An 11,637-nucleotide genomic window follows, 5' to 3' on the forward strand; every position below is an offset into this window, starting at 1 on the left:
TTTTCTTTTTTGTTTGAACACATAGAAATATTAAGGCTGGTATACTTTGAATGTGGTGACGTGATGTTCCTAAGTATTTGAATAAAGTCGTTTTTTATTTCTAGTTTCCAAACTTCACACTGACTATCAGAAATGCCACCTCTCCTCCTCCCTCGCATCCATCCTCTGCACTAAGTCGAGCGTCTGTCTGTTCCTCCACCATGTAGTGCAGACGGCGGAGCTCCATCCACATGCCATCTTTCTCCTCATCGGCTCTCTCATCCTCCGGTGCCGTCGCGACATAAACATATCCTGCTCACATCATGCTGCAGCTGGGAGACGAGGTGGTGTATTTTTCGGCGGTGTTTCTGCTGGTGATGCTGGGGACGAGGAGCGCAGCGGGGGCCTCCCTGCTCACCGCTTGCCTCTATGTCTTCATGGTGATGTTCCGGTTTCCTCCGGTGCCGGCGGACCAGGCCGGCCGCGTCCTCCGGCCGAGGGCTCCGTCAGGCGGCGTGCCGGTGGTGGCGCATCGCGGGGGGAGCCACGACGCTCCGGAGAACACGTTGACAGCGATCAGAGAGGTGACATGCTGCCATCTGTTTGGACCTGCGTGTCATATAGACCCGCTAATCTCTATAGGTCATCGAAATGTTGTATTTAATTACCGTAGGAATCTAGAGTACTTCAGGTGCAAACTCGAGCAAGGTAGGCTATATGAGGGGAATATATGGGATTTCGTGTGATAATGATAATCCTGATAGCTGTTTACAGGCTTTTGCATTGTGAGCAGGTCACCACATCCACTATTATAAAAGATCTGGATGACAGCTGTTTGCATTTAGAGAAGGGGCTGCTCGGCCTTGTATTCTAAGTGTAACCTTGAAAATGAACAGATTTAAATGCTGTTTCATAATGAACTTTTTTTTTTAAATGACAATGCCAGCTATAGTTACATTTAACCCTCACCTTCCTGTTTATCTCCTCTGACACAGGCGACAGAAGGTGCTGAGTCAGCTGTGCCTGTACTCTCTCATGCAGTTCTCCTCATGTCAATCAAACCTCTGATCTGCTCACTTCCTTTACCTCTTTTTTATTTCTTACTCATCTCTTCCCTGTAGGCTCTCAGTGAATGTGGTGGAATAGACTAATTATAAGTTCTGCTCTGGCTTTTGTTACAAGCTCAGCAATGCACCAATGTTTTCAGATCCAGAAAGGACACCTTCATAAACTTGTCTTTGTCATGATGACTAACCGTGTTTAGAGGTTTCTATATTTGCCGCTATACGAGATATCTATTACTGAATCTATTTTTGAATATCTCTGTTATGAAACACTTGATCAAACATGTTTTTCTTCACTGAATCTCCCAACAGGCCGAAACCATTGGATGCAGTTTTTGGCAGATTATAAGTCGACTGAAGTCAAATCATTATATTTGTAGCATTGTCTGTCACAAGCGTTTGTTTGAAGTCTGGTTATTTTTAGCCTTGTTTCAGCCTGCTATTTTAGGACAGCATCCTTCTTTTGATAGAAACTAATGGCTCCTATCACACGCCAAGACTGGTTCTCTGCCATTGACTACCAGTCTCACCTGGAAATATGTTGATGATCATTTATGGTAAAAGGCAATTGTCAAAAGAAGGGAGGCCCAAATTCTACACTGTTGTACTATATTCTGCATGACTCCACAGCACTGGAGAATATTCACACTGCCCAAAAGACATGAAGAATATCTCCTCACTGTGTCACACCTTTATATCTATTAAAGTGCTCTCCTGTTGTTTGAAAACCCCAATTACTATTTTTCAATGACTGCTGTCTTTATGTCTTCTCCCTCTGTGATCCTCTGCTTTAGGCTAGTAGAAACGGGGCAACTGGAGTGGAGCTGGACCTGAGTTTTACCACTGATGGAGTGGCCGTACTGATGCATGATGAGACCGTGGATCGCACCACTAATGGATCTGGACCAGTCAGCAAACTGCAGTTTGTCCAGCTTAAGAGACTCGATGCTGCTGCCAGACACAGGCTAAAGTATGCTTCCAATTTAATTGAATCAGAAAATGTACGAGCATTACTTGATCAAGAGAAACAGCTTGAGAGCATGAAACTATGACTCAGCTGGGACATTAAGCTTCCTTTCTGCCTTTACATCCTGCTGTGATTTCTTCTGGTACAGGGACAAATTCAGCGTTGAGAAGGTCCCAACTCTGCAGGAGGCGGTGCAGGAGTGCATCAAACACCAGCTGACCATCTTCTTCGATGTCAAAGGCCAACCTGATAAGGTATCAATACTGACCTAACCCTGCAGGCAGAACGACTCATTTTAAAGATACTGAAACGGGCAAATGTGGAACAATGATGTTAGCTGACTGCAGCCTACAAACAACGCTACAAACACTGTATAAATCATTTAAAGCTACACTCTGATTTTTCAAAGAGGCTCTAAATAAACTCATAGTTTAGCTCGTTTTAAGGACACAATATTTCTTGTTAAAGGCCGTGTCGGCTCTACATGAGATGTACAAGAAGTTCCCTGTCCTTTACAACTCCAGCATCGTCTCTTCCTTTGAACCCAAAGTCATCTACAAGGTAACAAAGATGTGATCATAAAGACTTATATTCATGTTTAGAAGTCTATTTTGATGTTGCAAAGTTCATAACATGATCTAAAGGATTAGGGATTGTTGTGCTTTTTTGTTTTTCCTCCGTTTATAAAATTGCACTCTTACTCTCGTGTCTGTTCTCTTAATTGTTGAGAACTTATAATAGACAGCTTTACAGTTTGAAAGTGCTGATACTGTTGCACATCAAACTAATGTGAGACTAAATCTGAATGACAAGCCAGATCCTCCATTGACTCTGTTGGTTCTCTGTTTGCTTCAGATGCGTCAGACTAACCCCAGCGTGGTCACAGCTCTCACCCACCGACCCTGGAGACTGAGCCGTTTCGACGACGGCACTCCCCGGAGCGTGTCCACGTGGGGTCAGCTGTGGACTGGGGTTCTGGACGTCTTGTTGGACTGGGCCCATCACCACATACTGTGGAAACTTTGTGGAGTCTCTGCCATCCTCGTGCAGAAAGACTTCCTCTCACTGTAAGTGAAATATTTTTTTTTTTAATCAAAGCAATGCACAGCTGCAAGGCTAGGGTAAAGAGTTTGATGTGAGATGTAAAGAACTTTCTTTGCTAAACATTTAATCTGTCTGTTCATGCTGGGACAGATTGTTTCATTTATGTAAAAATGACAAATGTCAGGCTGTATGTTCAGTCCATATAGAATAATGAATGCAGTCTTATAATAGTGGCATTATACAGAACGAGGACTTAAGAAAATAACTGAAACTATTAGAGCCAGCAGATTACAAAGTGTGTAAAAGGCTCCTAATAGAAATCTAAAGGATTACAAGAGTATTAATAGATGTAAACAGGATTCCCATGTTTAGATTTAGAGAAAACTGCTTTCACTTTTCCCGACTTTCCTGTCATTGTCATTTTTGTCATAAAGAAAACTTTTGCATTTAAATTGATTTACAACTCTCAAAATCGTCTAAATGTCAAAATGGAAGATTTGATTATTTTTCTCTTTGCACCTGCTGTCTGTATCCAGCCAAGATTGTTTGTGTGTGAAAAGACACACATCTCTGCCGCTCGTCACCTTATGTCAGTTACATTTTATGCAAGTTATTCCTGTTGCATCAAGATTTCAATCTGATAAACTTGATGATCCTGAAAGGGTTCTGGAGCGATCTAAACCTCCTCCATAGATATAAGTAAACACAGCTTAAATGTAATGGTTCATTTTTCTTTATTACATTTTATTGGAAAACAAAAAAAAACATGTTCTCATATTACGGTGCTATCTTGTGTTCCTGTTCCTTGTGTCACTCAGGGACTATGTTCAGTACTGGGCAGAGCGCGGCGTGGAGGTGGTGGGCTGGACTGTTAACACCGCCGTGGAGAAAGACTACTACCAAAACCTGCTGAAGATCGGCTACATCACTGACAGCCTGCTGGAGGACTGTGACTCTCATTACTGAATGTTCACACTTACACACACTCGTGTTTAACTGGGTCACTTTTAGGAATATTACAAACTGTAGATCCAGGCTGAGTTTCTACTTGCAAGGACTTTCACAAAGAACCAGGCACCTGAGTCTTGTGGACCTTATTTCACCCCCAATATAGGTCCCTGATAGGCACTGAATGTTTCTAACTGGTCTATCATCACATAACTCAGGAGAGTCTATTGAAAGTCTGCAGGTTAATTTGCCCATTTTTCATGACTCTTTAGATCTAGGTGGAAACGTACAACAATGTGCTGGAGGAACCTTTTACTCTCTTACTAAGTAGATCCTGGTAAAAAAAAATAGTCCCGGGTACTTCTGGTGGAAACACGGCTTTATATTCTTCTCTTTGAGACTTGCCCTGACCCTAACCTTAACCACTGACCCCAATGAACCAGTCTTTAGTCTGAAATGTGTCCCTGAATAGAAGGCTAAGTGATGAAACACACACACACACACACACACACACACACACACACACACACACACACACACACACACACACACACACACACACACACACACACACACACACACACAGAGGTCTTACATATACAGAAATATGAAATCCTAAAAGTATCCGACTTGTATAAATTTTATTTTTTAAAGCTTCTTCATTTAAAAATACAAGTATGATAATGACAACATTTTCCAGTTTCTTGTTCTGTCAAAGAGCACGAGATACTGAAAGGAAAAAGTTAATTTAAATTGTTTTTAAGAATGCTAGAAATGATGTGCTCATGAGCTCTGCACTGTAGTGAAAATTAAATAAGATAAGACCTGCCTCCATACATTCATGTCCTTATCTTACTACCAGCAGCTATACCTCCAGCTCTCCTGGAACAGGGATTAGGATTACACTACCTTAAAGATCTTTTCTACCTTCTGAGCTTTGATGCACCTTTAAAGAGACATCAGTGTATATACTTGTAACATCGGACTCGTCGGCATCATATCGATATCTGCTGTTGTGATATTTATATAACAGTGGACTCTGGTGGATCTATTGTAAATACTGTGCAGGTTGAAGTGATGATTGTTTTTTTCAGAACTATAGCTTATGTTAATAACTTGAAAAAAAAAGAGAAACAAATGTGCCTGCAAAGAATTTAACCTTTTGTGGATTACTATAATATCTGATTGTATAGTCAACAGATTTACCCTTGAGGGAAAGTAAACACACCACTGGACCTGGGAGTATACTTTCTGCAGTTTAAGACAGAGATGAGTCCAGATAAGCACTTTAAATGTGCCCATTATAGGGACATCTTATAAGTGACAATGGCTAAACTAAATCTGGTCATTTATTAACATTTTAACAATTTCACTTTTCACTTGTTTATCTTCCCACATTAAGTTCTCATACAGAGAGTTCTCCACCTTGGCACCTTTGACAAGAGGACATTTGAATTCCCTTCATTTTTTGACTACGTACACCTTCAAGGACTGTAGAGAGTGTTAGGAGTAGCATGAAGAAGCCAACCGTGTGGTATTTGCCTTTAATTATCAAATATATCATCTAAATTCCCAGATTCAATTCAGCTGACATGAAGTCATCATTGACAAAAAAAGGTGACACCATTATCACCATCAATGTGTTGCTCAGAGATTAAAGAAAAATCAATATTTATTGTACTTGTCAAAGGTTTTTTTTTCTCACCCTCATAAGAAATCAATGATCATAGAAACAAAGCCAAACACATCTTAGAATGACTTTGCATACGTGATATAACACAAGAATGCTTTTAAACCAGAAGACTAATCTCATACATTTATATGAGACTTTTCTTTGTATACATGTATGTTAACCACTGAATGTTTAGGTCAACCTTTCATACATAAAAAGTAAAGTTTGCTTGTATTGTAATCATTGTGTATGTGTGATTTCATTATGTCCATGAGCTCAGGTGTGTGTGTGTGTGTGTGTGTGTGTGTGTGTGTGTGTGTGTGTGTGTGTGTGTGTGTGTGTGTGTGTGTGTGTGTGTGTGTGTGTGTGTGTGTGTGTGTGTGTGTGTGTGTGTGTGTGTGTGTGTGTGTGTGTGTGTGTGTGAGTGTGAGTGTGAGTGTGAGTGTGAGTGTGTGTGTGTGTGTTGTAAACACAGAGAGACTGATAGAGCTGATAGAGGTTACAGAGCAGGAAAATGAACTCTTGATCAAGAGGGCACAAAACAAATCGAACTTATCTGAAAGAGTTGTATTTGTGATATTTATTTTATAAATGGCCGAATAGAGGTCAGAGGACAAAGCGTTCACAACTCCACAATTCATTTCCAGTATAATTTACCTCGGTTGAAGAATTAAGTGGGGTAAACATAGTATTACGCAAAACGTCTACATCTAAAAAAATTTTTTTTTTAAAAAGGTCTCATATTTATTTAAGAGCTCTAACCGTCCCTCATGATCTCCTCCAGTCCCGGGACACTGTCTCTTTAAAGCGCCAGGGGAGGCGTGTGTGTGACGTCGGGCAGTGCTGCGCTCTGACGGTGTGCGTACAATGTCTTATGAATGACAGCCGCCGTTTCAGGTTATGTGACATTGTGGCAGTGCAGGACACCTTAGCACCAAAGTGAGTAAACTGTCCGGACTTGAGGGTGGAAAGGGCACTTGAAAGTTGAAAGGTTTCCCCGGATGACATGCGCCCCAGCAGCTGGTTTTACGCGGAGAGCAGCGCGGCGCACGGCTGTGTTTTTTTGAGTCGTTACCAAACAGATCTGCTTGGTCTGCGTGTGAATCTACTTTGGCTGCAAACTGGCACCCTGTGACTGCAAGTGAGATCCAGCCCAATCAGCTGACAGGAGGACCAACACTTCTCTCAGAAAGAGAGTTGTTTTATGCAACGACAGACCCTCGGGGAATGCGGTTATTTAAAGTGTCTTGTTTGTAAAAGAAGGGCCTGTTCCACCGGTTTCTGGACCGACTTCTTTCCTCGAAAGTGCCCAAAAAAGTTAACAGCTTACTATTTCTGCGCATGATGTACACTATTACAAGAGGTCCCAGCAAACTGGTCACCCAGAGAAGGACAGGTAAGGCTCGCAACTGCAACTTTCAGACGCACTTCCGAAATCTACCAGACATCCACGTTGATTTCAATGTTTAATGTGTTTATGTATCCTGTTTTAGGGCCCACTCAGCAGCTTGATAACAAAATCAACGACTTCAAGCACAAACAGACCTCCTGGAGCATGCCTGAGTAAGTGTGTAACTTTGGATGAGATTTCTCCTGTAAATGAAAAGCCCACTTTGTGCTAGCACTAGTGTGACCTTTGGAAAATCTGAAATGTCTGGCTCAATTTGGCGTTTAGACTTTGTTTCCAGATGAATTGGGTTGGTTAAAGTGTGTGTGTGAGTTAGTGGATGTCCGTGTCCTGGCAGCAGTGTGGACATCATCAGCTTGAGACGGGCTGTGTTAGGCCTGAATGATTTATAACACTCTGACTCCCCCAAGGCTCGAGTCCACCTGCTGGGCTGTTTTCATGCCTTTTATAACCAGCCAGGATCTGTGTTTGTGTGACCTTGTGGGAAGGCGAGGCGGCACATGGTCATTGACTCAGCTGCTGCTGCTGCCTCCAACTCAAACAGCCTTGCTTGAGTTTAGGCGTCTGACTTTGAGAGTTATCAGATGATATACTTGCAGAAACCATTCAAACTACTCGTGACATGTTTTTCTTCCTCGTCTTGTTCACGCCAGCCTCCCTGCACCCAAGATCGTTTTCAACCGACTAAATGGTAAGAAGTACCATCACCCTGCTCCGGCGCTTCCCGCAGACACCCAGAAGGAAGAGAGCTTCACTGCTGCACATGAGGAAAACGTCAAATTTGTCTATGAGGGTGAGGAAATGAATGAATGAATGAATGAATGAATGGAGAGTAGGAAAATGAGTGGACACTTCTCATTGGCCCACAGCATCCAGACACCCATCCCTCGCCAGCTGTTTTGTGAATGATGTTCTACTATGACGGGTTTATTTAGAACTCCTCCTCCTCTGTCCCCCTCTCCCAGGCCTCACCCACACAGCTGCTCTGACACTGATAGCCATGATAGGCACATACAAAGAAATGCTCTCACACCCACATATCGTTCTCCTCATGACCCTCGCTGGCACACTAAGGAAACTTTTTATTTGGGAGGGGGAAAATGAGTCGGGCAACAAAGGGGTCTGACAGGATAAAAGGTTTTGTTTGGTCCAGGTGAAACTCTACACACTGACCCATTTTCAAACGTTGTGTTCCTCTCTCTGTTACTACTTTCTGTGTGCTGCTGGCTGCTGAGTGTTTCAACTCAGCCACAGCAGCTCATAAACAACTTCAGTAACCTTGTCTCTGAGGAGACAAGGACACAAAGAAGGCCCAATCCCCCCCCACCCACCCTCCTCTTCAGGGTTGAATCATTCCCTTTTAGTCTGAGAAACCCATTTTATAAACAAGAAGTTAAAGACGTGGCATGGAGGCAGCTACTGAAATCAAATCAGTCATCGTCTAAACACACAGTACGATGCACATGCTGCATTATTTGAAATCCAAACGTTTGCTAGGAGTGGCAGCTCTTTCAAGCAGTTGCCCTTATGGACTTTACTTATGGGTGTGACACTGGGGTGCAGGACCTTTCTTTTTAAACTAGGACAGATAGGGACATTTGCTAGTATCTACTAATTGCATCACTATGACCTTACTTTGTTGTTCAGTTATTTATTACTATTAAATTGATGAACGAGTACAAGGAGTCTGCAACAACACAATGCAATATTGAATTGTGGTTACAGACTCTTGTAGTTCATCAGAAGCGTAATAAAATACATTTTCGACATGCTGTTAATAGTGTTAAAAATGCTTCATTTAGATCTCTGCATAATTGAAATAATCTGCTTCCTGAGATTATTGGATTAATGGTCTAAAAAGCAGAAAAGCAGTGGGAAATCCCTGTCACGATTTCCTCAAGCCCAGTGGGATTTTTCTTTCTGTGTTCAATATTTTGCCTGACCAACAGTGCAGAGATTCCAGAAGCTGGACCAAAATCAAATCTTTAAATACCGTCGCTGCAGATTCATTATGATTCAGATCAACACATAAGCATATCGGTATTAGCAGTAGATGTTCTGACGGTGTTCCTGTGTTCTCAGCCTGGCAGGAGGTGTCACAGCAGGAGCAGAGGCCAGAGGAGGCCCAGCGGGCAGTCGTCTACAGGGAAACCGCTCCCAGTCCACACATGGATAGTAAGTACAGCTTTCCCCTTTTTCAGAGCCTCTTCACACAGCTTCATCTGAACTGAGCAGCTCATGTCTTCTTATCATCCGTCTGCATTTAAGTGGATACATTTCAGGCAGGTTTCCACTGAATGTCAGTATTTAAGCCTGATAGCTTCATTGTTTACAGGATACATCCTTTAGCATGATGTCAATGTGTATACCGTAGAGAGAAATCTTTGCATTTCTGCTATTTAGTTTCTTATAATAACAGCCCACAGGTCTAAAACAACTGCAACCTGGGAAATAGTTTGAGCAGGTTTATAACAGCCAGCCAACCAAGGATTAGTGAACCTGCCTTTGATCCTTCCGGCTTGAAGGAAGCTCACGGGCCTCTCTCTCCCTGTTGTCCAAATTAGATGTGCTGACACATTTAGAAATTAGTAAGCACGGTTTTATGCTTTCTAAAGAAATAGATTAAATTGATAAATTCCCTTGCATGAGACATCAAGAGGGATTTCCATGTGGATGTCTGTTCTGTTAATGTTGTATACAAATGTCTCTGGTGAACTGACAGCCCTTACAGTTATAAATCAAACATGCATGCAGCCTAAATGACTCTTAATAACACTTTCAGTTATGTGAGGTTATACACTTTTCTCCTTTTCTGGTCTATCAGATCGGCCTAAATTATGGATTGATTCATTTAAAATGTATTTCCAAGTACCGCATAATGAAAATAAAAATCAGTGTGTTGTTCCAACACTTGATCCATAACTTAACTCATCGTTTTAAAAGGGGAATCTGTTTGTACATAAGCTAATAATAAAACTAATAATGCTTCTTAAGAGGGATACAGATGATACACATATTAATACAAAATAATGCTGTATATTTTAAAAGGTAATGTAGTGACGCAAAAAAACGAGATAATCAAAAAACGATTACGTTATTTTTTCTTAATATACATTAATTTGAAAGTACGCCCCGGAAGTGATAGTATTTTCTAATCATCGTTATTGACGTGAACTTTACTAAGCTGTGTAGTAGTTCCTCACTTTGACCAATAGAGACAGGTAAACATTCGTGATTTAATTATGTTTAGATAAATAGATCTGTCGTGGGTTGTTTATTTTTACACTAGAAAAATACAACTAAAATAGTTTTTGTTATATATAAATATTAAGGTTATTGTACGTCATTGGTTAAATATGATAAATAGATGTATTGCAGTTCCTCGGTTTGTCCGCTAGAGGGCGCTGAACACGAGTAAATCCACTTTCACATGGTCTTCATAACGCTCAGTTAATGTAATTTTCTAATTTTTTAATTTACGATGGTCTTTAGGGAGTGATTTTAATATTCAACAAAAGCTCCTATAAATAAAATAAAGTAACCGTAGTTGGACATTTGTTCTGATTTGTTTTTGTATTGCTTCTGGAAGATGCTAGCATGCTAAAGGATGTGTATGAACTAATATTTACAGTCTCTGGTATGAACGCCGGTGTTTTGCAATCTGCATAGAGACACTTTGATATTTTAGTCATATTTAATATTTTATTTAGAAAACTGAGTAAAATATCAAAGCTCTCATTGAAATTTGAGCAGAACTTACCTTTAGTTTTCTTAAAAGCTATTCAGTAAAATCTGCTGAAAATTCTCATGAACACAGCCAGGGACATGAGGAAGAGCTTTGCCACCTGTCATAGATTTTTCAAAATAAAATATTAAAGATGTGCCAAAAAAACTAGTTGAACAGCAGAAACGCTTCTTTTATTCTTAAAGTAAATCTTACCTGTAGAAATTAAGTTAAAGCAGAAAAGGCAAATCTGTCCTCCTAGCCCCTATTAGCATCTATTATTGGAAACCATGTATAATAATTAGTATTTTAAATAAAATAATTATCAAATGGGCTATGACTGTTCCTTTTTTTTGGCCTAGAATTCTAGTGCTATATAAATAAAGTTATTATTAGTTGTACTCTCTTCTATTCAGTCCTTTTAACCCATTTCTTCCCTTGTTTTCAGACTTTGTGCCTATAGATCTGGACGAATGGTGGGCGCAGCGTTTCCTTGCCAACATAGACAAGCTTTCCTGACACTCCTCTGGGATATGTGAATCTTGACAGATGGTCAGTAAATGAGACCTGAAGCAGGATGTCTCACAGTGAAGATGAGTCCTTGGCTGGACGTGTGATGGGTCAAAATGGACCTGATGTGATTCAAAACGGACAGACAGCGCTGGGACGCTAACAAAGACACCACAAAGAATCACGTCACTGAAACTCCAAGACCTGTCCATGTCAGAATATTCAGTCTGCGACAGACGGCACACTGGAGGACGTCTTCTACCCTCACAGCAGGGATGTCATGTTACGTTGAAATTCAGTAAAAGTTGTATTTTCAAGAAG

The 11,637-nt window shown here is 41.0% G+C and overlaps 2 protein-coding genes across 2 annotated transcripts; both read left to right on the top strand.

The window, feature by feature from the left end:
• The first annotated feature begins 56 nt into the window (after positions 1-56).
• LOC109994536 (glycerophosphodiester phosphodiesterase 1) lies at positions 57-5,677 on the top strand. The gene is made up of 6 exons (XM_020647918.2): positions 57-563; positions 1,838-2,013; positions 2,159-2,264; positions 2,479-2,571; positions 2,866-3,077; positions 3,873-5,677. Exons 1-6 carry the CDS (start codon positions 303-305, stop codon positions 4,018-4,020), a joined length of 996 nt encoding a protein of 331 aa, XP_020503574.1. The 5' UTR covers positions 57-302; the 3' UTR covers positions 4,021-5,677.
• Positions 5,678-6,515: 838 nt separating this feature from the next.
• LOC109994771 (MAPK regulated corepressor interacting protein 2-like) lies at positions 6,516-11,636 on the top strand. The gene is made up of 5 exons (XM_020648242.3): positions 6,516-7,070; positions 7,168-7,237; positions 7,736-7,875; positions 9,165-9,257; positions 11,255-11,636. Exons 1-5 carry the CDS (start codon positions 7,016-7,018, stop codon positions 11,323-11,325), a joined length of 429 nt encoding a protein of 142 aa, XP_020503898.1. The 5' UTR covers positions 6,516-7,015; the 3' UTR covers positions 11,326-11,636.
• Position 11,637: the final 1 nt, after the last annotated feature.

The sequence above is a fragment of the Labrus bergylta genome, chromosome 16, assembly GCF_963930695.1.
Source record: "Labrus bergylta chromosome 16, fLabBer1.1, whole genome shotgun sequence".
In the NCBI taxonomy this organism is placed as follows: domain Eukaryota; kingdom Metazoa; phylum Chordata; class Actinopteri; order Labriformes; family Labridae; genus Labrus; species Labrus bergylta.